General features: G+C 44.5%; 2 protein-coding genes across 7 annotated transcripts; one reads left to right on the top strand and one right to left on the bottom strand.

Annotated features, from left to right (window-relative positions):
- Window positions 1-350: 350 nt before the first annotated feature.
- PBLD (phenazine biosynthesis like protein domain containing) lies at window positions 351-13,617 on the bottom strand. Of its 2 annotated transcripts, XR_010784007.1 has the most exons (10): window positions 13,195-13,617; window positions 11,049-11,148; window positions 9,304-9,402; window positions 8,674-8,783; window positions 8,493-8,522; window positions 7,876-7,964; window positions 6,643-6,815; window positions 5,771-5,833; window positions 3,367-3,477; window positions 846-951 (listed from the first exon to the last, which is right to left on the bottom strand). XR_010784007.1 is itself a non-coding variant. In XM_066554694.1 (9 exons), exons 1-9 carry the CDS (start codon window positions 13,276-13,278, stop codon window positions 839-841), a joined length of 861 nt encoding a protein of 286 aa, XP_066410791.1. In that variant the 5' UTR covers window positions 13,279-13,614; the 3' UTR covers window positions 351-838. The 2 variants fall into 2 exon arrangements, 1 of the variants encoding a protein (XP_066410791.1); XM_066554694.1 differs by lacking the exon at window positions 3,367-3,477 and having other exon boundaries at window positions 351-951; window positions 13,195-13,614.
- A 410-nt stretch (window positions 13,618-14,027) lies between these two features.
- On the top strand, window positions 14,028-20,020 carry HNRNPH3 (heterogeneous nuclear ribonucleoprotein H3). Of its 5 annotated transcripts, none has more exons than XM_066554249.1 (10): window positions 14,028-14,244; window positions 15,192-15,327; window positions 15,858-15,996; window positions 16,539-16,726; window positions 17,131-17,217; window positions 17,538-17,653; window positions 18,861-18,996; window positions 19,177-19,257; window positions 19,342-19,428; window positions 19,717-20,020. In XM_066554249.1, exons 2-10 carry the CDS (start codon window positions 15,210-15,212, stop codon window positions 19,791-19,793), a joined length of 1,029 nt encoding a protein of 342 aa, XP_066410346.1. In that variant the 5' UTR covers window positions 14,028-14,244; window positions 15,192-15,209; the 3' UTR covers window positions 19,794-20,020. The 5 variants fall into 5 exon arrangements, with proteins under 5 accessions (XP_066410346.1, XP_066410348.1, XP_066410344.1 ...); XM_066554251.1 differs by having other exon boundaries at window positions 14,028-14,218; window positions 16,539-16,681; XM_066554247.1 differs by having other exon boundaries at window positions 14,029-14,218.
- Window positions 20,021-22,682: the final 2,662 nt, after the last annotated feature.

A 22,682-nucleotide genomic window follows, 5' to 3' on the forward strand; every position in this document is an offset into this window, starting at 1 on the left:
AGAAAACAGTTTTAGCTAGTCATTGGAAGTTCCATATTCCTAATAAATCCAGTGAAAGACCACATCATGGTGACAAAATCTGAAGCAGTACACTTCATGAAGATTACAGAAGAAACTTTCAGTTTAGGAGAAAATCTTCAGGTTTTGAAAAATAATTGACCTTACTGTAACCAATAAAGTTTCCCCTCAGATTTTAATCAGCTTTAGGTGCATCACAAGGTCAATCTGTTAAATCTACTAAACCTTTAATTAAAGTATTGACTAAGCAGCAGTGCTATGATCAAAGGCAATACCATTTGACTTCAAAAAATACTGTTCATAAAAGAAAACCACAAGGCATGTTTCTAAACCATTTATATTTTTTCATATTTTAATTCAAGTAAGTCAGTGAACATGGCTGCCATTTTAATACATAGCCAAGAAAATATACTTTTTTTAAAAAATTAATTCAGATTTCATGAAAAATTATCTACATGGGAAAAATTTGATTATCAAACAGATGCTTACAGTTTAATCCAAGAAGCAGTAAGGGATTTCGACATAGAATTTGGAAATAAAGAGAAGAATCATTTAAAGGCAGAAAAACAAGATAGCTGTACTCAAACATTTTCATTGGTCAAGGCACATAGGAAGTGGCAAGATGGAAGTGAAGAATACCAAGGATCTTGAAGATCAGAAGTGAGTACTTTCAAGCAATTTTTAAAAATGGCCAATGAGTAATAAAAGATTTTGAGAACAGCAGTAATTGACTGCCTAGAGCTAAGATAAAATCAGCATAATCAGAGTAACATAAAGATTAGTGATTAGTGAGAGCAGAGGGAGACTGGTGGCAGTTCTTTCACAAAGTCAGGTTTCCTTTTAACACCACAGCCGTTTGCCCTGCAATGTCCACTCTGCCGTCACCGCGCACAGAAATCTTCAGCTCTCCTCCACGGCGGGAGCACTGAAACGCTAAAGAGAAACAAGAACTCAGAGTTAAAAAACTCCTGTGTGTCACAAATGCTTTAGAAATCCATGAAAACTCAGGGAAAGGAGGCTTCTGGCTCAGAAAGCAAGCAGCACCAGGGCAAACAGTGCAGCAGGGACAGCCTGGATGAACTGCCTTCATGGATGAAGGTCAGCTGAGGCGGTGTATTTCCAACCAGACCTTGCCTCTTGAGCCTGACAGCCTTACTGCTACTAAAACTGCTACTTCACACAAGCAGTGAGGGGCAGTTGGCTTTGTTGTAGCAAATTTAGTTTCTTCCATGTAGCTAAGAAGTTTTGAATTCTCCCTTCATGGGATACAGTTTTTGGAGGGAAGAAGGAAGAACACCAAGCGTTATCTGCATGAGAAGGAATTGCCATTTCACTGGCACTGAACACCAAAAGCTGACACTGCATTCAAAGATGTGCCTGCCTAAAGGGTAATAAGCTCACAAAGGCAATGAGAAAAGTCTACAAAGAAACATAGACAGCTTCAGCTGTCAGAAACTGACACCAAATTCTTATACAGGATGCAACAGATATTGATTTCTAGAATCTTGAAGATATCATTTAATACAACTGGGTAAACCTGAAGTAGACACAGCCTTCTGCTTGCAATTGCTTAGAGAATTCAGCTTCTGTCTGGACTGCTGAGCCATACACAGGTGGGATGATGTTCACCTAGCATGTGGAGTCTCTAACTCGTTTCAGCAGTCTCATTTTAGTTGCATGACTTGAAAAGGGTCTGGTTCAGATGGCATTTAGGAAAGTTTTAAGCAGTGTTGCTTTTGTGAAAGGCTCTAAATGGATGAAGAGGCAATCATGTTCAGTCTCCTCACTCAATGAACTTCCAACTGCTCCAGAAGTTGTCCAAAGCTAAGGGGCATGTTTTTCCTCCCAAACCCACAATTTATAAATTGGGTAGAGATTGTATTCAGATCCCAAAAGAGCACAGGCTCTCTGATGCCATACATGCTGTATGCTTTGAAACTATTTCTCAGGCACTGCTGCTAAGAAAGCCCTTCTTTGATCAGGAGATTAGATTCTCAGACAAAGCAAGCACTCTGAAAGAATGGAAACAGGAGCTATTTAGAGATTGAGATTGATACTTTCTGTTCTTTTCCATTTATAGAACCATGAGTTGTTTTTAACTTGTCAGACCACCTATGAATGGAGTATTGCTTCAAGTAGTAACTGAAGTGAATATTTTAGACTCTTAAAATACCCAGGTCAGCTAAAATTGATCAATTATTATTGCCAGGTGTGGAGGCAGGCTAAGGTCTTCCACAATAGCGGATTGAAATAAAATTTCAATTCTTCAAAGGTTGGTTTGTTTTTTTCTTCTTGAAATGTCCAAACTCTTAGCTCTTTCACGTCAGGATTGCTGAGATTATTTTGATATTGGTCCATTTTATTTTATTTTTATTTTTTGGAAGAAACTTCTGAAGTACAAGAAAAACAAAAAATAACACACAAAAGAAATTTTTAGACAAGCTTATACGAAAATAATACTTGATTTATTCCTTCTCTCACACAAAAGCACTGGTATTTCATGCCATGTCCTAGAGTAAACAGGCCTGCATGGAACATTTCAGTACCCAGAGCATTTCATTTAACAGCAGTGCCTCTGGAGGCTTCAGGCATCTCTGAAGTGCACTCACCTTTCAGATCATAAAGCTGTTGCACACCCATTCCACACCTGTGTTTACCAGGAGTACTTCACACTATACATAGATTTTATACATATCTGCCATGAAAACAAGTATGTACAAGTGTACAAACAGTATCTACCAGCTGACCTCACAGTGCCCTGGGCTCCTCTGTGGTTAACCTGACACACAGGAAAGTTTGGGAGCAGCCACAAGGCCGGTGATACCACAGTATCACACCCCCTGCACTCACACAGCAGCTGGGGGCCTTGTACAAACACTATCCTCTTGTTCTGGAGCTTCCTACCAGCCTAGATGGAGCTCAATGACCCCTGCTTAACCAATTAAAGAAATAATGGATTTTCTTCATAAGGTCATAGAATGACATCAGCACAAAATATTAGTGATTTCTTAAGTATTATTACACTCTTGTAGTAATACTTAAGAAATCACTAATATTTTGTTTGAATTTCTAAACCCCATAGAGGAATGCTGAAAGAAGCATTTGTTCCTTAACCCAAGCAAAGATCTCCAAGACTCTTTTTTTATCCTAAGAAAAAAAGTGGGCAAATCTGGTGATTGATGGAGGGAAACACCTCTCCTTTGAAGAAATGTAACACTTGTGCATAAATCTGATGTTGTCAATCTATGTGTTGAGATTACTTGTAAAAGATTAAAACTGCAATGAAAACTCTTGACTTCATGAGAATTCAAATTAGCAAAAATTTAAATACAGGTAGATTCATTGTACCTTAACAGAGCAACTTCTTCTGTCTTTTTATGTGTTTTGTTGTTGGTGGTAATGTTGGTAATGTTGGTAAAGCCTCCCCAAAAAACAACCCTTAAATGCTATAAACCTGTTCTGTAACAGAAGGAATCAGAGAAGTTAAAGGCAGTGACAAACAAGCAAATTTCCCCACAAATAAATACAGTTGTCCCAAGTAAACTGGTATAGCAAGATTCCCCTAGGTTAAACTGAGATAAAAACTGTCCTGGGTAAGGCCTTGACATCACAATAATTTGGGAAGTCCTCTCTAATTTGTTTGGTTTATGGAATTCCTTATGCAGGTTTATAAATGTTACCCTAGAGATATGGCAGCAGTGTGAAGGGCTGGATACACAGACAGTTGTTCTACACTGCATTCACTAGCAACTGAGGAAGTCCATACATCTGAGAGATTATAACTTGTATACATTGCAGAGACTCCTCAAATGCAAGAAAGGCAAGGACTGGTACAAAACCCTGATTGTACAAACAGCTTAAATTCAAGGACATGGACCCAGCTTCAAGAAAAGGTCATTAAGTATTTCACCTTGTAAAAGTACTGGAAAATTCTCTTTGTAGTTAGTGGGAGTGGTTGTTGTTTGAGAATTTAGTCTAAAAAAAGTCAGAAGAGAACCCAAACACAGGAAATTAAGTCTGATGCTTCAGCAGAGCTGCAGCTGACCTCCTCCTAAAGGCCTCAATAGCCAGAGAGATCTGACAATAGATTTCATGTTCCACATTTTATATTACTTTATGTGTAATCTACTTGGGAGCTAACAGATGCTTCATTCTACGGAAGAAAATCTTCCTTTATTTTTGCAATAAAAAGTATCGGATATTGCAGAAGACACCACAGAGATTTCTAAAAAGTGCAAAGATGCTCTTATTTATTAATACTTTCTGATATGGAATGTCCTTGAATGCCAGCTATCTTTTCCAAATAATCTCATTAGTAGTAGAATCTGCCCAATACTACCTGATACCTCTCAGACAGGCACATGACCCCTGTAAGGAAAAGTTATTTCTCATAAACATACATCAAATTAACTTGTCCTATTTAAAACAGTTCTGTATGATTTCTAACACAGAAGAAGTTTGAGGACATATATGCATGAAATATGAATGAAAAAGAAAACCCGAACAACACAAACCTATCTTGTGGACAGATAGGACTTTCTTGTGCTGAACACATTAGAGAAGGTGATTACAGTATCAATTGCCCTGGCTGCTTTCTGGTTTCTCTAAAAGCAGAACAGGGACAGTACATACAAAATACATGAAAATGCAAAACGGGTAGAAAGTGTCAATTTTAAGTACAGACAGAATTCCAGCCTGTTTGAGTGCTTAAAGAAACAGTGTCTATAGATGCTATGGGGAGTTTCAGTCCCACATTGACATCCAAAAATGTCAAAATCTTCTGAGAAACAGCCAGTCCATAGGGACACATTACCAAAGACAGTTTTTCATCTTCAGAAAACATGCTGAGATTCCCCCCCACCTCCCCCCAGCATTACTTAAACTATCACAGATATTGAGTGGTGTAAATGCAAATACAAGATCTTTGGGACAGAACATGACATCTTTCCTTTGATCCATGATGGAGAAGGTCCAGTTCATGGTGGAGCCTTTAAAGACTTACCATCCTCAAGAAACTCCATTCTGAGATTGATTTGACCCAATACAGAAAGGCTTACATTCAGGCTAGCTGTTTGTTTGGAAAAGTGTTTACTTTTATGGACAAAGAACTTCATTAGATCAAGTATCCAACCTCTGCTCTAAACTAAACGTGGCCAAAGGTTTGTGTGCAGAATTGTCCCCTGTCCCTTCTTGGGGAACCAGGTAGGGGATGAGAGTATTTTGTGTTGCTTCTCTTGTTCCTCTGTTCTCTGGCAAAGCAGCAGAAACAGGAGAAGCAAGGAGTCACCCAACACTCCTCACACAGCATTGGCACATGTTAACAGCTTCTCTTGGTTTCTTTCCACCATGTTCTAAGGTTTCTTGCTTAGTAACAAAGATGTGACCTAATAAGCATATCTCATTGATTGAACCAAACACACAAACCAAACACATCCCAAGCTTCAGGGATGATGAAAGGTCGTGAGAACTAAAATCCCAAAGCCAAGATCAAAAACTGACAGCAGAGACTTATGATGCAGAAACCAACACTTCAAAGCCCTGGGCATGATGTGTCATGGTGGTGGATAGGAAAAAAAGCAATTTCTAAATGATTACCTCACACACAAAATATTGCTTAATATTCTATTCATCTTGAGGAAATGGATAGGGAGTTATTGCTACTTTTTGCATTGCAGTAGTAATACAACCTTTTCTTTTCTAGTGAGTAGATTTACACAAATGGACAGCTTTGCAATAAAACAGTTTCTCTTACCAAGCATTTCTTTCTTCCCCAGCTGCTCTGACCAGTAGCTGCTTAAAACAGCATGAGCAGATCCTTAAAAGAAATTGGGAAACAAAGTACAGAATTAAATTATAATCACTACTTTACAGAGTAAGCATAGCCAAAATGTAAATATCATAAACCAAGTGCCATGTGTGTTTAGGGCAAAAAAAACCTAAGTTCTGTCTGCTGTGCAGACTCATAACTCCCATTTATGGTAAAGCAGTATTACTGGCACATCCTCTAGCTTCAAAGCAAGTCTTGCTAGGTGAGGGCACCATCATCAGCTACAATTCTCAGCTGACTAATGATGAAATGGTACCTAAGCAAAGAACACCACCCTGCAGCAATCCAAGACACTGAGTGCAATGCCAGAGAACAGGCAGGAACACGCCCTGCTGCCCTAACATGCAGCCAGCTGAGCTCCCACAGGCCTGACAGCAGCAGCAGGGTCATGAACCAGGGAAGATCTCAGCTGAAATGCACTGCAAAAGAACCCAAACAAAAATCCAAAGCACCACAAAAAAGAACACCAACAGAAGAGGATATAAATTTCCACTGCAACACTCATCCAGTAATGAACTAGACTCTCACTTTTATCTAATTGTAATACTTGAGGGAAAAGATCTGAAAAACACACAAGAATATCTGGCCTAATGACAGTAAGAAGCTGATTTGATTTCTTCTGAATGAGTTTGCCTCAGCCATAAAAGTTTCTAGTTTAATGACCACTCCTGCTATCCATATACACCACTAATTTATAAGAGACTCCAAAGTACAAAAACAGATTAATGAATCTGAATAAGAACCTTTTAATTCAACTGAAACAAAAAGTATGAGCTGCTTATCATACAAACACATACCTGTAACAGGGTCTTCCAGAACTCCAACCCAAGGTGCAAAATATCTGGAGTAAAAATCATGGCCTTTTCCACTGGAATTTCCCTTAACAGTGAGTATGAGTCCTTTCAATTTTCCTGTCTTTTCAGCTGACAAAAAGTGTTGTGCATTCACTTTCAAGTTTTCCAAGACAGACCTTGAATATAATTTTGAAAATTTAATAGCCCATAATTCATTTTACATGAATATAAGTACTGAAAAGAAAAAAATAAAGCTACAGAATCACCTTCTCTACAATTCAAACCAGCCCTAAAATATTAGGGGAGACTAGATCCCTAGCATTGTCCTCACAATGGTACTTGACAGAAAAATCACCTGGAACCTCATGCACTCTGAATGAGCAGAGAAAAAACGTCAAGCCATGCATCAAGCCATCCTATTTATCTCTGAAAACAGAGCATCCTGAAATATTAGCCACCAAAAAAAAAAAAATTCACCTTGTATCAACATTTTAATCATTGAAAGAATTATTGCCTCACTATGGAATGTACCAAGTGCTCCACCTCCTTTCAGAGCAGGCAAACAACACATATCATTCTAAAGCAGTCTGTAACTGCCTGATACCTCCCTACAGAACAGTCTGAAAGAGTGAAATTATAAGAACTCAGCTGAGAATATTTGTTTTCCCCCAGTACCCCAGACTTTAACCATTAGTCAGGCCAAACTTCAAGTTTGTAATAAGAGTAATTTGGCCTGATTAAAGAAGTTATGTTTCAGCAGTATTTACCTAAATCATACTTGAATTAACAATGAAATTCAGATGAGATTAACAAATGCTTTGGAATAATTTGAATTGGAATTTTCTCTCTAAAGCTACTCATGGTGCTGTTAAGCATGTGTAAGCAGATTACAGACCCAGGCAAGTAAGACTCCCTGGCATTCTGCCAACGTGCCCTGAGCTGAAGCAGGACTCCCAACTTCCCACCAGGTCCCTGGATCATCCTTAGACTCAGATGGATGGGAAAAATACACCATCATTAAAACTGCTTCCTTCTCTTGAAGAGAGATTTCAGAATGATCTTCCTCAGCTTTGCAGCTTCAATAAGCTCACTTTAAAAGATCAAATAACCACTTTACACAGAAATTTAAATCAGAGGTTTCTAATCTCCACCTGATTTAAAACAAGATAAAAGAGCCTGGTATGTAAGGAATAAAGAGGCCAGCTCCATGTCTGCATTCTTGATTAAAGCAATTACCTGTCATAAGTGTCACTGAGGCGGACCAGGAGCTTCTTTGTGTCGGGAGAATAGCGGATGTCTTGGACAATCATGTCACCAACAGCTGCCTGGTGGGAAATGCAGAGACAGGAAAAACCATCATCACGTGAACATAAAATATTATTCCCTTAGCATTTCTGTAGAGCACCTTCCCTGCTAGAAGAGGGCTTATGCAAGCTCTTCCATGCTACCCTCAAGCACGTGCAAGCAAGAAAAGCAAATGCACCAAGTGTTTGAATGGATATGGGGGAGTTACAAGCCCCATGTATGTCAGTTTGGGAAGAAATCCAGGACCTAGAGGAGGGCAAGGACACAGACTGCCCTCTTAAGCACACAAAAGGCTGAAAATGCCATTGAAATAAATATTGACACTTTGGTCAATGGAAATGGGAGACACAGGTTCAGCTGCAGCACTTTGGAGAATTCCACTCCCTGACCCTCTGACTCATTACTGAGAGCTTTGAAGTTTGGTGTTTCCAGTTCAGGAGTACATTGAGCAGTGCCTTGTCACCATTTTTTAGCCATTTTTATACATAAAAAATAAGCAAAGCTATTATAAATGTTTTTCTAAGACAACTGATAGATTCTTCCTTTACCTTTATTAATTCTTCTACTTCCTTAAGTTCCTGAAGAAAAAAAAAAACAACACACACACACTGTAAAAAATGCAATTTATATGTATGTATCTATGCAACTACAAACAGACACATATACTGAGATACACATACAAATACACATTTTCCTTGAAAGCCTATAGTGAATAAAATTTTGACTAACCTGGGGGTAGGCTGTGTAAAGTGGCAAGTCCAGGACAATATGATCTTTCACTTGTCTGGCCTTTAATTCCCCACTCAGTGTCACAAACGTGAGAACTGAGTTTGTATTTTCTAGAGAGAGAACATTGCAACATTATCAAACATTGGAATTTTAATCTAAATTATCATAGCCCTGGAAGTAGCTCAGTATATTCAGAAAAAGTTAGTTATGCAGCTCAAATATAGAGCAACACTGTATTCTGGGCAAAATTCCCAACTAACTCAATCAATCTGCTGAGGCTAATAAACACAGCAATTGTCAGGGAATCATTCCTGCATTTGCCTAGAATGAATGGGAATGCCCTTTTAACAGAAAGAGCAATATTCCCTATTCATCAAATCCTGCTCTACCTCTCCCAGATGACATTTGCATATTTAGCACTTTTCCTACACCAGAGTAATAGCAGGGCATGGGAATCAGAGGGCAGGCATCAGACTACAGCCTTGTAACTACAGGCAATACCCAGGGTATCTCCAGTTGTGTTCTACAGATGTTCTGAATGTCTAATTGCCTTTGTCTTAAAAAAACAAAGATGTTAACTAGAAGTAAATGTTCTAAAAAGCTATAATAACACATAAGTTGTAAACCTACTTTGTACGTGAAATAACACAGCAGCTGATGCAAGAGTAGCATGACCACAGAGAGGAACTTCACTGGCTGGGGTGAACCATCTGAGCCCAAAGCAGGAACCTTGGAAAAATAAAGTTTAATAAGTGGAAGAAGTCTATATCTTAATTTTACCTCAATTATATATATATAGAGTGATGATGTTTCAGTTAATCAAAATGCATGTTACAATCAGTTTTGGTCCTAACCACACTTCTAGGCACCCATTTGACACTGATTTTTCAGAATAGCTATCCCTTTTGAATCAGGTCAACAACCTCTGCATGCTGCACAGCTTTTCCTTTGTCCTGAACAGGTCTCATTTAGAAGACAAAGCCTCCATGTCCGTGTGTATTATGAAATCCTCCAGAGGCAGTCATGATCTGTATCACCTGCAGGCCAGGTTACTGATCAGAGGCCATAGATGGTTTTGTTGGTATAACACTGCCTGTACTGGAGTTAGCTCACTTATGAATTATTTTGCTTAAACCACCAGTTAAGTCTGGTAAAAGCCCCTAATGTCTACTAACCCTTCATTTCACTAGAAATCATATTTCTATTTGCTGTTTAAAAAATTTGTAATACACATGTATGATACTTGGTTTCCTGTAACTTTTGCATGTGCACTTCAAGTGAATAATTACCATACAAACACAACAAGAAGTGAAAAAGAAAATGAATTTTTTTTAATCCAAACCAGTCTTGTCACTGCTCCTCTGGAAAGTTTAATACATCAAAGTCAGTCCCCTGTAATAAACACAAAGAGAAGCCAAACAAACCCAGTGGTGGAAGGTGATGTCCCCAGCAGTGAAGTGCTGTGGGGGCCAGCCCAGCCCAGCCCAGCTGGGAGCCTGCTGCTGTCCTGGGAGCAGGACATGGAGGGTTCATGCACGTGCCTGAGGGAGGCAAACGTGACCCAGAACGGCTGCCTGGACACTCCAGACACACAGGACTGACAGAACATGGGGCACTGCCAGAAAGCCACATGTCCCTAAAGTAATAGAGTTGACTGGTTTGGTTTTTTCTTTAATTAACATTAAATTAATACTGATGGTGAAGGCCTGCAGAAACACATGCTGTGTCCAGCAGCCCTCCCTACACCAATTCATGTTCCAGAAGCAGATGATAAATGACATTCTGATGCTCCTGGCTCACTCCCACCAGCCCTCAGCACACACAGTCTCAGGTGTAGCTGAGTGACCAAATGCTTTGAAAGACCTGTGCACCCTGGGCAGCTGTGTGGATCTGTCTGAGGCCACAAACAGCCCATTAGTGCCAAAAGCTCTATAATGACAAAGAAGGTGCCATTTTGTATGCTGGTAGAGATGGGTGACTGAAAATAAGCATGTTAAACATATTGGCAAAATGCTAACATGAAAAATGAAAAGTACTGTAACTTCCTGCTCCAAGCAATTAGTCTGACCCTAAAGTAAATTCCAATTATTAACAGTAGCAAGCAATTGTAGTTACTATTATCCTTAATATTTTTAGTTACAGAGACTGTACAAAATCCTACTCCCTGAACAATCCATCAAACAACAAAGCTGACAAACATGACTCCTTAACCTGGAATCTAAGTCCAGACTAGGGGATGAGCCTTGGCTCAGGCCACCACACAACTGCCAAGTGAGCAGATTCAGCAAACTGATTCAGCTGAAAATTAATCCACAGAGTGAGTCTGAATGAATTCTGCATTTGTCTGATGTTTTCTTGTAAGCAGAACCACTAACTTTTGGTAAAGTCATCTCCAGGTTTCAGTTTTCTGATGAAAGCTGTTTCTGAAAGGTTCATTTCTGCTGCAATTTTTTGGTGCAAATCTTCATCCAGGTCCTAGGGATGACACAACAAATCCAGTCAAGCAAAGGCCAAAAAATGCAGAATCAAACTTTCTGTCAAATACAGACAGTTAATTTTCTATTATAATAAAACATGGATTCAGTTTTAATTCACAATAATCTCCGAGAGTAAAAACAACCTTAAGTGGGACAATCCACTCCCTTGGTAGGAGTTGAGAAGAGACAAATTGGAAGAAAAAGAAAAAAAGAAGAAACAGCTGGAGCTCACAAAGTGCCTGTAATTTAAGCCAGTGGACATTGATCCCAAGATACCCAAGCCCAGGGGTTGTAGAACATTCTCCTTGGCCCATGTTCCACTGCTCTTTCCCCACGGTTATGCTGACTGGCCAGGTTTGAGAATCTAACCTTTAAAATACTGAAACTCAAGTGAAACAAAGTACTGAAGGGACCTGGTCAGGTTCAGCCTCTGAGATAAAAATGTGCCCTTTAAACTTGAATTACTTCCTTCAATAACTAACCCTTTTCAGCCAAAATCCCATACTGCAGCTACAAACCAGGAACTGATTAGTCCACTAGAGCTGCTCTTGCAGACTGAATTCTGTACAGTTAAACAACATTCTCACATTCTACAGCACAGTTACATTCCCTTTATCCCAGGAAGAGTTCAGCACAGTTACATTCCCTTTATCTCAGGAAGAGTTCTGTCAGTTACTGCAAAGATCCTAGACCAGGGCAAAGACCAGTAAAAATGTTATTAGAATAACTTCTTTTTTAATGACATGGAACTTCATTGAAACACTGCCATCCTGTGGCACCTCTGGAACACAGAGAGGACTGGTTTTGCCATTGCATTTCTCCTGATTTTTTCTGTAAAGCATCTGCTGAGACTCTGGAGGGAGCAGAGAACACTTGTTTTGCATGGCCACTTCCTTCAACCTTAGAATAAAATGCTGAATTAGGATCTCAGCTTTAGCTTCACACTAAAGCCTTTACTTCCAGGAACTGGAGAAAAATTTAAACATCTGCATCCCAAAGTCATGCAAGTAAGGTAGCTTCATGATATCTTGATGTAACAAAGTAAAATTAATATAAAAAATGAAATTAGAACCTCATAATTTTAATACAGAGATAATTTTGAGAGTATTTAGATTTTATGGGGCCAAAAATATGTCTGAAGAGAGATGTTCCCAGTCACACCTTTGGCTGACCTGGTAAGTAGGCAATGCTAGATAAGATTTAGACAGACTTAGGAACTCTAGAAAGGATTCATGTTGGCATTACGAGCTGTTGCCACTGGCTACCCTACATAGATTTTCAGATTTACAATTTTTATCAGGAGTTACTACCCAAACAATACAAGGCCTGTAAGTTTCGGATCCATCTTAATAATTGTTGTTGTTAGAAATTGGTACCAATTAGCACCAACTGTGCACGACACCCTGATGAGGGGGATAACTACTGTCAACTGCACCAAAACTATCATGCAACACTGAAGCAATAAAAACTGGTTGTTTAAACTTGGATAAAGCTGAACCCAACACGCTAATGGTGAAAGAGTCACATCGAGGTCTGTACCCCCTCTTTTTCTTTCTAGAGAAAGAGTAAAAATTAAAGAAAAATAGGGAGAAAACCCACACCAAAAATCAAAACCCACACCAAAATCAAACCCCACAGTTTAATCCTTCTACTGAGCACTGATTTCATTTTACAGCGTTACTTTTCAGAGTTCACTCTGAATCCTTCTTAATTCTTCAGAACTTTTAGTCTGAATTATTCTTGAAGAAATTAAGCCATTTCTCTTAACTCAAAATAAATCCAGTTTGTTCCTTAAAAAAATATTTTTAACAGCCCACAAAAACTTCAAACGTTGTCTTGTATGACATCGTTTTGATGAAAAAAAAAAAAGCAACTCCTTTGCTAATTTGTCTGTATTCTTGTGCTACAGCAAACAAGTCTGGAAAACAGAAGTTTCGAGTAAAGAAAGCAAAGTCTAATGCAGTGCTGAGTGCTCAGGCCAAGTACAGAACGGCAAATGTCATTGCAGTACCTCAAAAAACAGTTGGGGTTTTTTTTAACTTACATTTTCAAGCAGACAAACTGCCGCAGGATTTCCAGAAAACGGCCGGTTTGTAAATGCATCAACCGTAAAAATTGGAATCTGCATTGTCGTGTGCACCTGTTTAGCCGCAGGCTGCGCTCTGCCAGGTGCTCTCTAACCTGTTTTACCCAGACCAGCACAGCTCCCAGTTAAAGCTCTCCTGACGGCAGGCGGAGCCAGCGGCCTCATCCCGTCACTTCCTAGCGCCGACACGGATTGAGACTCCGTCCTACACCCCTGGCGCTCCGCACTGATTTATTATTCTTTTTTTTAAATTAAACCACACATTTTAACCTCCCTTGCAGCCCCTGAACGCCTCAGCGCGCCCTTTCCCCACAGCGCCCGGCACGGTGTGTCCCGCACTGAGGGAGGCGGGATCCTGCCCGGCTCGGCAGCTCTGCTGAGGAGATCTGGGCAGCAGCCATGGCGTGCGCCCACAGCGAGCAGCCTTCCTCATCCTCACTGCCTCCCAAAGCTGCGCCGAGGGAGAGGGACAGGCAGAGCGAGACACAAGCTCCAGAGCATGGCCGCAGCCGCCGCCATCAGTGCGGGCACGAGGCGAGGGCGGCGCCGTGAGGGGATGCCCGGGCACGCGCGCGCCCCGCCCCCGCTCCTGGCCGCGCGCGCTCCCGCTTGGCGCCAAAACGAGCGGCGGTGGCCGCGTGACCGAGGGAGGAGCGCGCACGCGCCCAGGCGGCCTCTCAGTAGAGGAGGCGGCGAAAGGCAAAGGCGGAACGCCCCCTCCCCTACCCCGCATGCGCACGCGCTCCCTTCCACCACCCCCCGCTCTCCCCCCGCGAGTGGCGCGTGCGCGGGAGCCGCCTAGGCGGGTGTGAGGCGGCGCGCGGCGCGGGTATCGCGATAGTCGCGCGGCCCGGACGCTCCGCTGCCCGTGGGCGCTGCGCAGCTGTGGACTCGCCGGAAGGCTCGGCAGAGAGCGAGAGGCGCGTCCTGCCCTGTGCGAGCGGCTGCCAGGGCACGGCCAGGGGTGCGCGAAAGGCTCGCGGTGAGCGGAGAGGGCGAGCGGGCCGGGTGAGCGGCGGCGGGGCCTGCCCGGGGGGCTCGGCGGGCGGAGAGTCCCGCCGGCGGCGGCTCGGGCCCCGGCCGTGGCCGGGTCGGGCCCGGCGCGTGCCCGTGGGCGGGGGAGGGGGAGGCGGTGCGGAGCCTCGTTCCCGATCGCGGTCGCCATTTTGAGCGGTGGAGCCGAGGGCGGCGGCGGCAGCGGTCCCGGGAGAGCGACGGGCGGGGGCTTCTGCGGCGGCGAGGGGGCACGGGCCGGGCGGGCAGCGCAGCGCAGCGCAGCACCGCACCTCCGAGGCTAGAGGTGGGCAGCGGGACGCGGCGGGAGCGGGCCAGGCGAGTGGCGGGCGCCCCGGGGAGGCGCGGTAAATGGCGGCGGGGAGCGGGCGGGGGTCAGGGCCGCGGTCTCGGGAGGACGGCGGGAGGCGGGATCGCGACGGCTCCGCGCCTGCCGAGGCGGCGATGGCGGCTCCCTTTGTGGGACGGCGGCGGTGCCCCCCCGCACGCGCCCCAGGCACGCACACGCCCCCGCCGCCCCCGGCTGACGGCAGACAAAGAAAGGCCTTGTGCCTCCAGCCCCTTCCTCAACTGTTGCGCTTCAAGGGAAAAAACAGCCCAAAAAACCACAGCGCACGAAGCTTTACGGAGCGGATGTGCAGCGTGCTCGGAGTAAATGCCGAGCTTTATGTGCCGTGCTGCCCACGTGTGCCCGCCGGCCGCGCGGTGATCCCAGCACAGCAGCCCCGGGGGTGGGGGTCAGTCCCCGCCGTGGCGGGCTGAGATCCCGCTGGCGTGTGCTTGGATACCCGGTTTCAAATCCGGAACAGAAATAAAGCTCATGATCCATCATGTTTTCAAAATAAAATCTTAACAGTTTTCTTTTTAAGGGCGGGACTTAAGCACGGGCGGAAACTCAGGGGGTTTTTATTTCTGTTTTGTTGGATTTTTTTTTTTTTTAGGGTTTAAATAAATAAAAGATGGACTGGAGTGGAAAACACAATGGGCCCAATGATACAACCAATGACGGAACAGTGGTACGACTCCGAGGCCTCCCATTTGGTTGCAGTAAAGAAGAGATTGTTCAGTTTTTCCAAGGTACCTCCAGTATAGTCGAAGTGTAGTGGGTTTCTTTAGAGTTTTTTGTATGTTATACACAGCGTTTTGGACATGTTTAATAGCTTTTAATGGGGTGGATGGGGAGGGATTGTGTTGAATCAGTTTATCTTAATTAAGATTTATGCCCTGTAAACGAAGCACAGATAACCGTAGATATAGTAGAACACAAAATGTACCTGATTTTGTCGAGGTGGGAAACATACCTTGCACAGGGGGGTAACCTGAATGTTAGCATTTGGATCAGTTAAATTGCTTGATTGGTAGCTATATTTTCTTCGTGTAATTTAGGTGGTTGCATTTTTGTATAGTCTAAACAGAAAAGTACGGCTAAATCCATAAATGTTTAATGCAAAAATCATGGGCTTGTACTGTTGGGTGATGGGGGAAACAAGGTGGTTTTCTTTTTCGTTGTTGTTGTTTAGATATGCTTTAAGTATTTGCTACAGATGGGAATGTTTCAGCCTTTAACACTGTTCCCCTTGACGGGGTTATTTGTCCTTGGGTTAAAGGGTTGGAAATCGTGCCAAATGGGATAACATTGACGCTGGACTACCAGGGGAGAAGCACAGGGGAGGCCTTCGTGCAGTTTGCTTCAAAGGAGATAGCAGAAAATGCTCTGGGGAAACACAAGGAAAGAATAGGGCACAGGTGGGGATGGAGAGTTTGGGATGGTGTTAAATCTTTCTTTTTTGGGGGTTGTGGGTCAGTAATGCTTTTGGGGGGTTGGGGACCATTGGGGAATTGGCTGTTTTTAAGAATTTTTATAACTGATCCTAAGTTAACTGGGGAATTACAGTAGATTTGGGGGGTGGGGGAGACAGTATTGCACCGGGTAGTTTGCTAAACTCAGAAAACTGTTTCAATCATGCTCGTGTAGGGTAATTTGTGATAAATGCTGCTATAGCCATTGTTTTTTCAACAGTATGTTTCTCATACTGGAAAGACATGTTTTAAGCTTAATTTGTACAGCTAGAATTTTCACATAGTAATTTTTGCCACTCTAAAGTGGGTTTTTTTAAATGCACTTAAGATTCTTACAGTTTTGAGGAGGAACTTAAGTTCTGTGGTATTTCTAGTCACTGCTATTGGCTTGTACCTTTGGCTCTAGAAAATGTAGTATGGCCTTTTGTAAAATTCAGACTGCTTCTGCCTGTGTTCTTACTGGTGCCTTGAAAATCCTCTCTTACTAGATACATTGAAATCTTCAAAAGTAGTAAGAGCGAAATCAGAGGATTCTCTGACATGCCAAGAAGAATGATGGGACAACAGCGACCTGGACCATATGATAGACCATTAGGAGGAAGAGGGGGTTATTATGGAGCTGGGCGTGGAAGTATGTATGACAGAATGCGTCGAGGAGGTGGTGGATATGACGGTGGTATGTTCATCTAATGAACACAGGTTCTCTTGGCAGTTTCATGTTTCTGACATGCTTGTCAAGAAATAAGAAATGGCACTAGCTGTAATGCCCGTTAGGTTGGATGTATTTATCTGAAAAAAAACTTGTATCAAATCATGTGGCTGAGTATTTAAGATGAATGTTAATAATAAGGGAGCTATTTTCATTAGAATCAGATCTTTCCATTTGCATGTTTCAGTCTGTGTTACATAAAAAGAAATGTACTTTTGCACCATGTTCAGAAATCCAGGTTTGACAGTGTGCAGGGGCTGTTTGCAAAGTGCTGGCTGCCCAGAGACTGCAGAATTGAGTGTTGTGTGTGCATTGCTGTGTGAACTGTGAGCAGTGGTGTAATGGCTCCTCTCCTTCTCTCCACTGCACAGGATATGGTGGCTTTGATGATTATGGTGGCTATAATAACTATGGCTACGGAAACGACGGCTATGACGACAGGATGAGGGATGGGAGAGGTAAACGAAATTCATAGTTTGTCTGAAAAGGTTTCCCTGTTACTTGAGTTGCAAGACACAGTATTTCCAAGACAGAGATAACAGTTTCATTCTGCTGTTTGGTAAAGAAGGCTGTTAAAAAGGGGAGGGGATTGGGGAGTCAAAGGTAAATAGATTGCTTAGCAGGGCTTCTGGATAAGGTTTGGGCTGAAACATGGGAAGTGTAAACACCGTGCATTCACTGGTATATTTAAGTGCTTTCAGAAAAAGAGTAGTGATGACTTTTGGCTTTTCATGATCTTAGAGGTGTGTGGGTTTTTTTGGTTTGGGTTTTCCAATAGGCATGGGAGGCCATGGCTATGGAGCTGGAGATGCAGGGTCGGGGTTCCATGGTGGAGGTCATTTTGTTCACATGAGAGGGCTGCCTTTCCGAGCCACGGAAAACGATATTGCTAACGTAAGTACCACGGGGGAAAGGGCTTCTCATGCCAGCAGCGTGCACGTCCCTGGCTGTCCCAGCCAAACTGGGGGAGCCTTCTCAAACCAGTCACTGCTACATCTGCACAAAGTTAACCAGCTTTTATAGAGCTACTGTCTGAGGTGGGATTAGCGGAGAAGTCAGCAAAGCTATATTTAACATTAATCCCTGCACTCTCTGCTCCTTCGTTTCCATAAAAGATGGATTGCAGAGACAACACTTGCTGTAATCAGTATCCTCATTTTAAGGTCTTTAGGATTTTTTTAAGCTTATCTGATTTGCCAGAATGACAGAAGGTGTGAAACTTAAATTGCTTAGTTTGCATATTTGTTTGTTAGCCTCTCTGAGACTTTATTTCAGGAGAGGCAGGGTGGGCAGGCTGTGTTGGCTTGGAGAGGACTGTATCCCTCTTTAAAGACACTGGGGTGGCAGGTAGAGGTGCATCTGCAGGATCTTGGGAATGCATTCTTGAGTCAGTGCAGATGTGGTGTTGTTGGGGAAAAGATTTTCTTGGGATACAAGGCCTGGTTTAAACATAGCACGTCTTTGGAGAGAGGCTGTCTTGCCAGTGGCACCTATGTATTACATATGCAGAGCTCCATTCTTCAACTTTTGCTTGTTTGCTTTTGTGGGTGGGTTGGTTTACTTAAATGGAGGTGTATTTTCTTGTGACAGTTTGATTGTTCCATTTAGGGTAAAGACTCTGTGACAGCGAGGGCCAAAAGTCAGGCTTAGATCTGGGGCAGTGAGGAAGAGCAGTGCTATTGACAGGCAACTTCTCTTGAATTCCATGAATGCATCCTTGCTTTGAGAAATCTGGAAGAGCAGAGCCAAATGGAAACCAACTGATGGTTTTCTTGCCCAGGATGCCATCACATTTAACTGTGCTGCTCAGAGCAGAGTGTGTGGGCAGGAGTTGTTTGTATCTGCATTCAAAGGAAGCTCCTCAGGCTCTGTAGCTGCAGCTCTCCAGGCTGTGTAGTAACAATGGGTTGTAAACGTAGGTTGACCTGATGCTGAATGTCCCAGAACCACTAAGTACTACTTGAGAAGTGAGTAGTTACATCTGTGTGGTAGGATGACATTGAATTAAAGCAGTGCACCACTAACCATGCAAATGGAAAAAAAGTACCTGGCTTGAATTCTGCATTAACGTGATTGGTTTTTTAATTTGTTTTTTCCCTAGTTTTTCTCACCATTGAACCCTATAAGAGTTCACATTGACATTGGAGCAGATGGAAGAGCTACAGGAGAGGCAGATGTGGAGTTTGTAACACACGAGGATGCAGTAGCTGCCATGTCCAAGGATAAGAATCACATGCGTGAGTGTCGTGTTCCCTGGCGCTGCTCGGCCAGGCTCCATCCTGAGGTTTTCCCAGTTTCCCATATTGCAAGCTCGCTTGTTTGTGGGCTGCTGCCTGTGAGGGGGTGAGGGTTTCCTTTGTACCTGTGCTTCTGGTCTGGAAAACAAAATACAAACGGAGGCTTTTTTGCTTCTTCAGAGCATCGGTATATTGAGCTGTTCCTGAATTCCACTGCTGGAGGTGGCTCTGGAATGGGAGGCTATGGCAGAGATGGAATGGGTACGCATCAATTGCACATTCAGCCGGTGCTGTGCCGAGTCTGATGAGTTCCGGGCTTGTAACGTTGCTCTTGTGGCTTTGCAGATCAAGGGTACGGCTCTGTTGGTAGAATGGGGATGGGCAGCAATTACAGCGGTGGATACGGAACCCCTGACGGCCTGGGTGGATACAGTGAGTACAAGTTCTCTGCCAGCTGGCCTGGGATGTGTGTGAACGGCTGTGGAGGGGGACAGGGCTGCTGGGCTTTGGGCTGGGAGAAGGGAAAGAGAGGGGCAGTGGTTTTCTGGAGCTCAGTCTCTGGGGCCTTTGCACATTGTGCTGCAGACGCTGGTTAAGAGCAGTAGTGCTGGAGCGTTGTTGGTGTGAAGTTGTCACCTTCACCAGTTCTGTGTCACCCATCCCACTTTCTCTTCCTTTGAGGTATGTATGTATGTGTGACCTTGTGTCAATTGTTTGCAGGTCGTGGCAGTGGAAATAGTGGAGGATACTATGGGCAAGGCAGTATGGGTGGAGGAGGATGGCGTGGGATGTATTGAAGGATAGCCTTGCTTCTGCAGAACATCTTGGAAGAAACAGTCTCTGGTCTACTAGACTTTCTTACAAAATTTAATTTCTTTTGTATTTTAAGAACTTTATAATGACTGAAGGAATGTGTTTTCACAATATTATTTGGTAAGCAACAGATTGTGATGGGAAAATCTGTTTTCTGTAGGTTTTATTTGTTGCATACTCTGACTTTAAATAAATTTTTATATTCAAACCACTGATGTTGATACTTTTTATACTAGTTACTCCTAAGGATGTATTACATATTCCAGGCTACAGTCGGTTTAAAATGTTGTACTATGGTTCCATAAAGGTGGTTGTACTGTAACTCCTATGAACACTGATTCAGTTCTATGTACTCTTGGTCTAGTGAACAAATTGAAACATTCACTTGTTTAAGGGGAGAAGGGTAGATGAATAGGTTAGTTTCTTTGGTAATTCCTTTCCTAAACCCTTTTGGTAAGTTGTATGTAGTAACTCAGCACAGCAGAACGCTGTGCAGGCTCAGTCACTGTTCCAGCTTCCTCCTGCTGCCAGCGCCCCCTGGAAATGCACAGCTGTGAAGGAGCAGCACCCCCTTTGTGCCTCCACAGCACCCAGAGCTACCACGTTGGTTTCCACCTTGCTGGAGTGTTCAGAGCCTGCATTTCACACCTTGCCCTGCCAGCCTAACAAACACAGCACAGCTTGTAGCTAACACCACATAGGTCAAATACTGGTTCATTCGATGCTTCTTACTTCTGATCTTTTTCACAAACATGCTTTTAGGAAGAGTGGGGGATTTGGAAGCAAGTTACTTCTTTTCTTTCTTGAATTTATTGTATTTAAACACGGTTCAGCATTTTTTTCACTGCAGAGAGCTGATTTGTCTGTATTAGTTCAAAGTTTGCAAAGCCATTCTACATAGGAGCTCATTGGAAGCCAAGATCTCTAAAATACCTGTAGGCCCAATACCTGTTCAGTAACACACAACCCAAACACGGTGATAAAACTTTTTGTGCATTTGTGACATGTAAGATATGTAAGAAACTTATTGTTTGAAGACACTTAACATACCTGATGTGTAATGGAAAAAGGTATTTATTCTTCTGAGCCAGTGTGATCTCCCAAATTAACTGCTTTGTCCTCAATGCCTCCCTTAAAATGTCAAATGTGATCTCTTGGGTATTGCAAGTCTGTCACCTGTTTTGCTAGTACTGTGTTATATCTGTAATAAATGTCTTCTTGTGGGAGAGAGGAGAATGGAGTTTATTTCACCAGAGACCGTGTCTGGGTGTCAGAGGGAGTGGAAGAGCTGCAAAGGGTAACTGGCACAGGAACCTTCCAGCACTGGAGCAGCGGTGGCTAGGAAGGGGAGGGGAAATGAGTCCTTAACCGCTTGAACCATTGTAGCTCTGCAGAATTAGGGGGCTCTTGGTCTGTTGCCAGGGAAGCAGAGGTGTTTCCCAAGTGGCAGTAGGAGCACCAGAGTTAATTTAATTGCAGAAGTACCTTAGAGAGAGGTGGAGGAAAGGTGCACTCGCAGGAGCCCGTTAGCGTGGGCACAGCCAAGAGCGAAATCCCGCGGCGCTGCAGCGCCTCCTCCCCTGGGAACAGCTGGGGCTCCATCTTGGGAGGAGGAGGAGCTGACACCTGCCCGGCCTGGGCTGTGCTTAGGGCAGGGTGAGCTCACTGCAGCCCCGGGAGCTGACACTGCCCGGCCTGGGCTGTGCTTAGGGCAGGGTGAGCTCACTGCAGCCCCGGGAGCTGACACTGCCCGGCCTGGGCTGTGCTTAGGGCAGGGTGAGCTCACTGCAGCCCCGGGAGCTGACACTGCCCGGCCTGGGCTGTGCTTAGGGCAGGGTGAGCTCACTGCAGCCCCGGGAGCTGACACTGCCCGGCCTGGCCTTTGCAGAAGGGCTGGGCTGTGCTTTGGGCAGAGTGAGCTCACTGCAGCCCGGCCTGGGCTGTGCTTAGGGCAGGGTGAGCTCACTGCAGCCCCGGGAGCTGACACCGGCCCGGCCTGGGCTGTGCTTAGGGCAGGGTGAGCTCACTGCAGCCCCGGGAGCTGACACCGGCCCGGCCTGGGCTGTGCTTAGGGCAGGGTGAGCTCACTGCAGCCCCGGGAGCTGACACTGCCCGGCTGGGCTGTGCTTTGGGCAGGGTGAGCTCACTGCAGCCCCGGGAGCTGACACTGCCCAGCTGGGCTGTGCTTTGGGCAGGGTGAGCTCACTGCAGCCCCGGGAGCTGACACTGCCCAGCTGGGCTGTGCTTTGGGCAGGGTGAGCTCACTGCAGCCCCGGGAGCTGACACTGCCCAGCTGGGCTGTGCTTTGGGCAGGGTGAGCTCACTGCAGCCCCGGGCAGCACAACTGCACCGTGCGGGACACGAGTCCCGTGTGCCCGTCCTGTCCCTGCCCCGCAACGAGAGCAGCGCTCAGCGCCGACCCTCGGCTCCCAGCAGCAGCAGCACGGAACGGCAGAGGAGCCGCTCCCGGAGCCTGAGCAGAGCTGTGGCCGCTCCCAGGGGCCGGAGCGTTGCAGTCCCGGCTCCTGCCGGGCAGCGCCGGGCACTCGGGGCTGCCGTGGCCCCCGGGCAGGCAGAGCACGCACGGGCACTGACCCTGCCGGAGCCCTGCACAGGGAGGAGCACGGGGAGCAGGGGCTGACTCTGGGGCTGGCTATCGGCCCCAGAGCAGCACAGCAGAGGTGGCTTCATTTCCCAAAAGTAATAAAATGTTGCTCTGATCCTGCCTGACAGTTCCAGGTTCTTTGGGTACCCCACAGCTCTTCCCGTGCTCTTCTCTGTGTGAGAAAGATTTAGGATCAAAAGCAGGGTTTTACAGAAAGTCAGAAATGCAGCATCAGTCACAGCAGTGTCCAAAAACCTTAAAACCAGGC

This window comes from Molothrus aeneus, chromosome 8 (assembly GCF_037042795.1).
Source record: "Molothrus aeneus isolate 106 chromosome 8, BPBGC_Maene_1.0, whole genome shotgun sequence".
In the NCBI taxonomy this organism is placed as follows: domain Eukaryota; kingdom Metazoa; phylum Chordata; class Aves; order Passeriformes; family Icteridae; genus Molothrus; species Molothrus aeneus.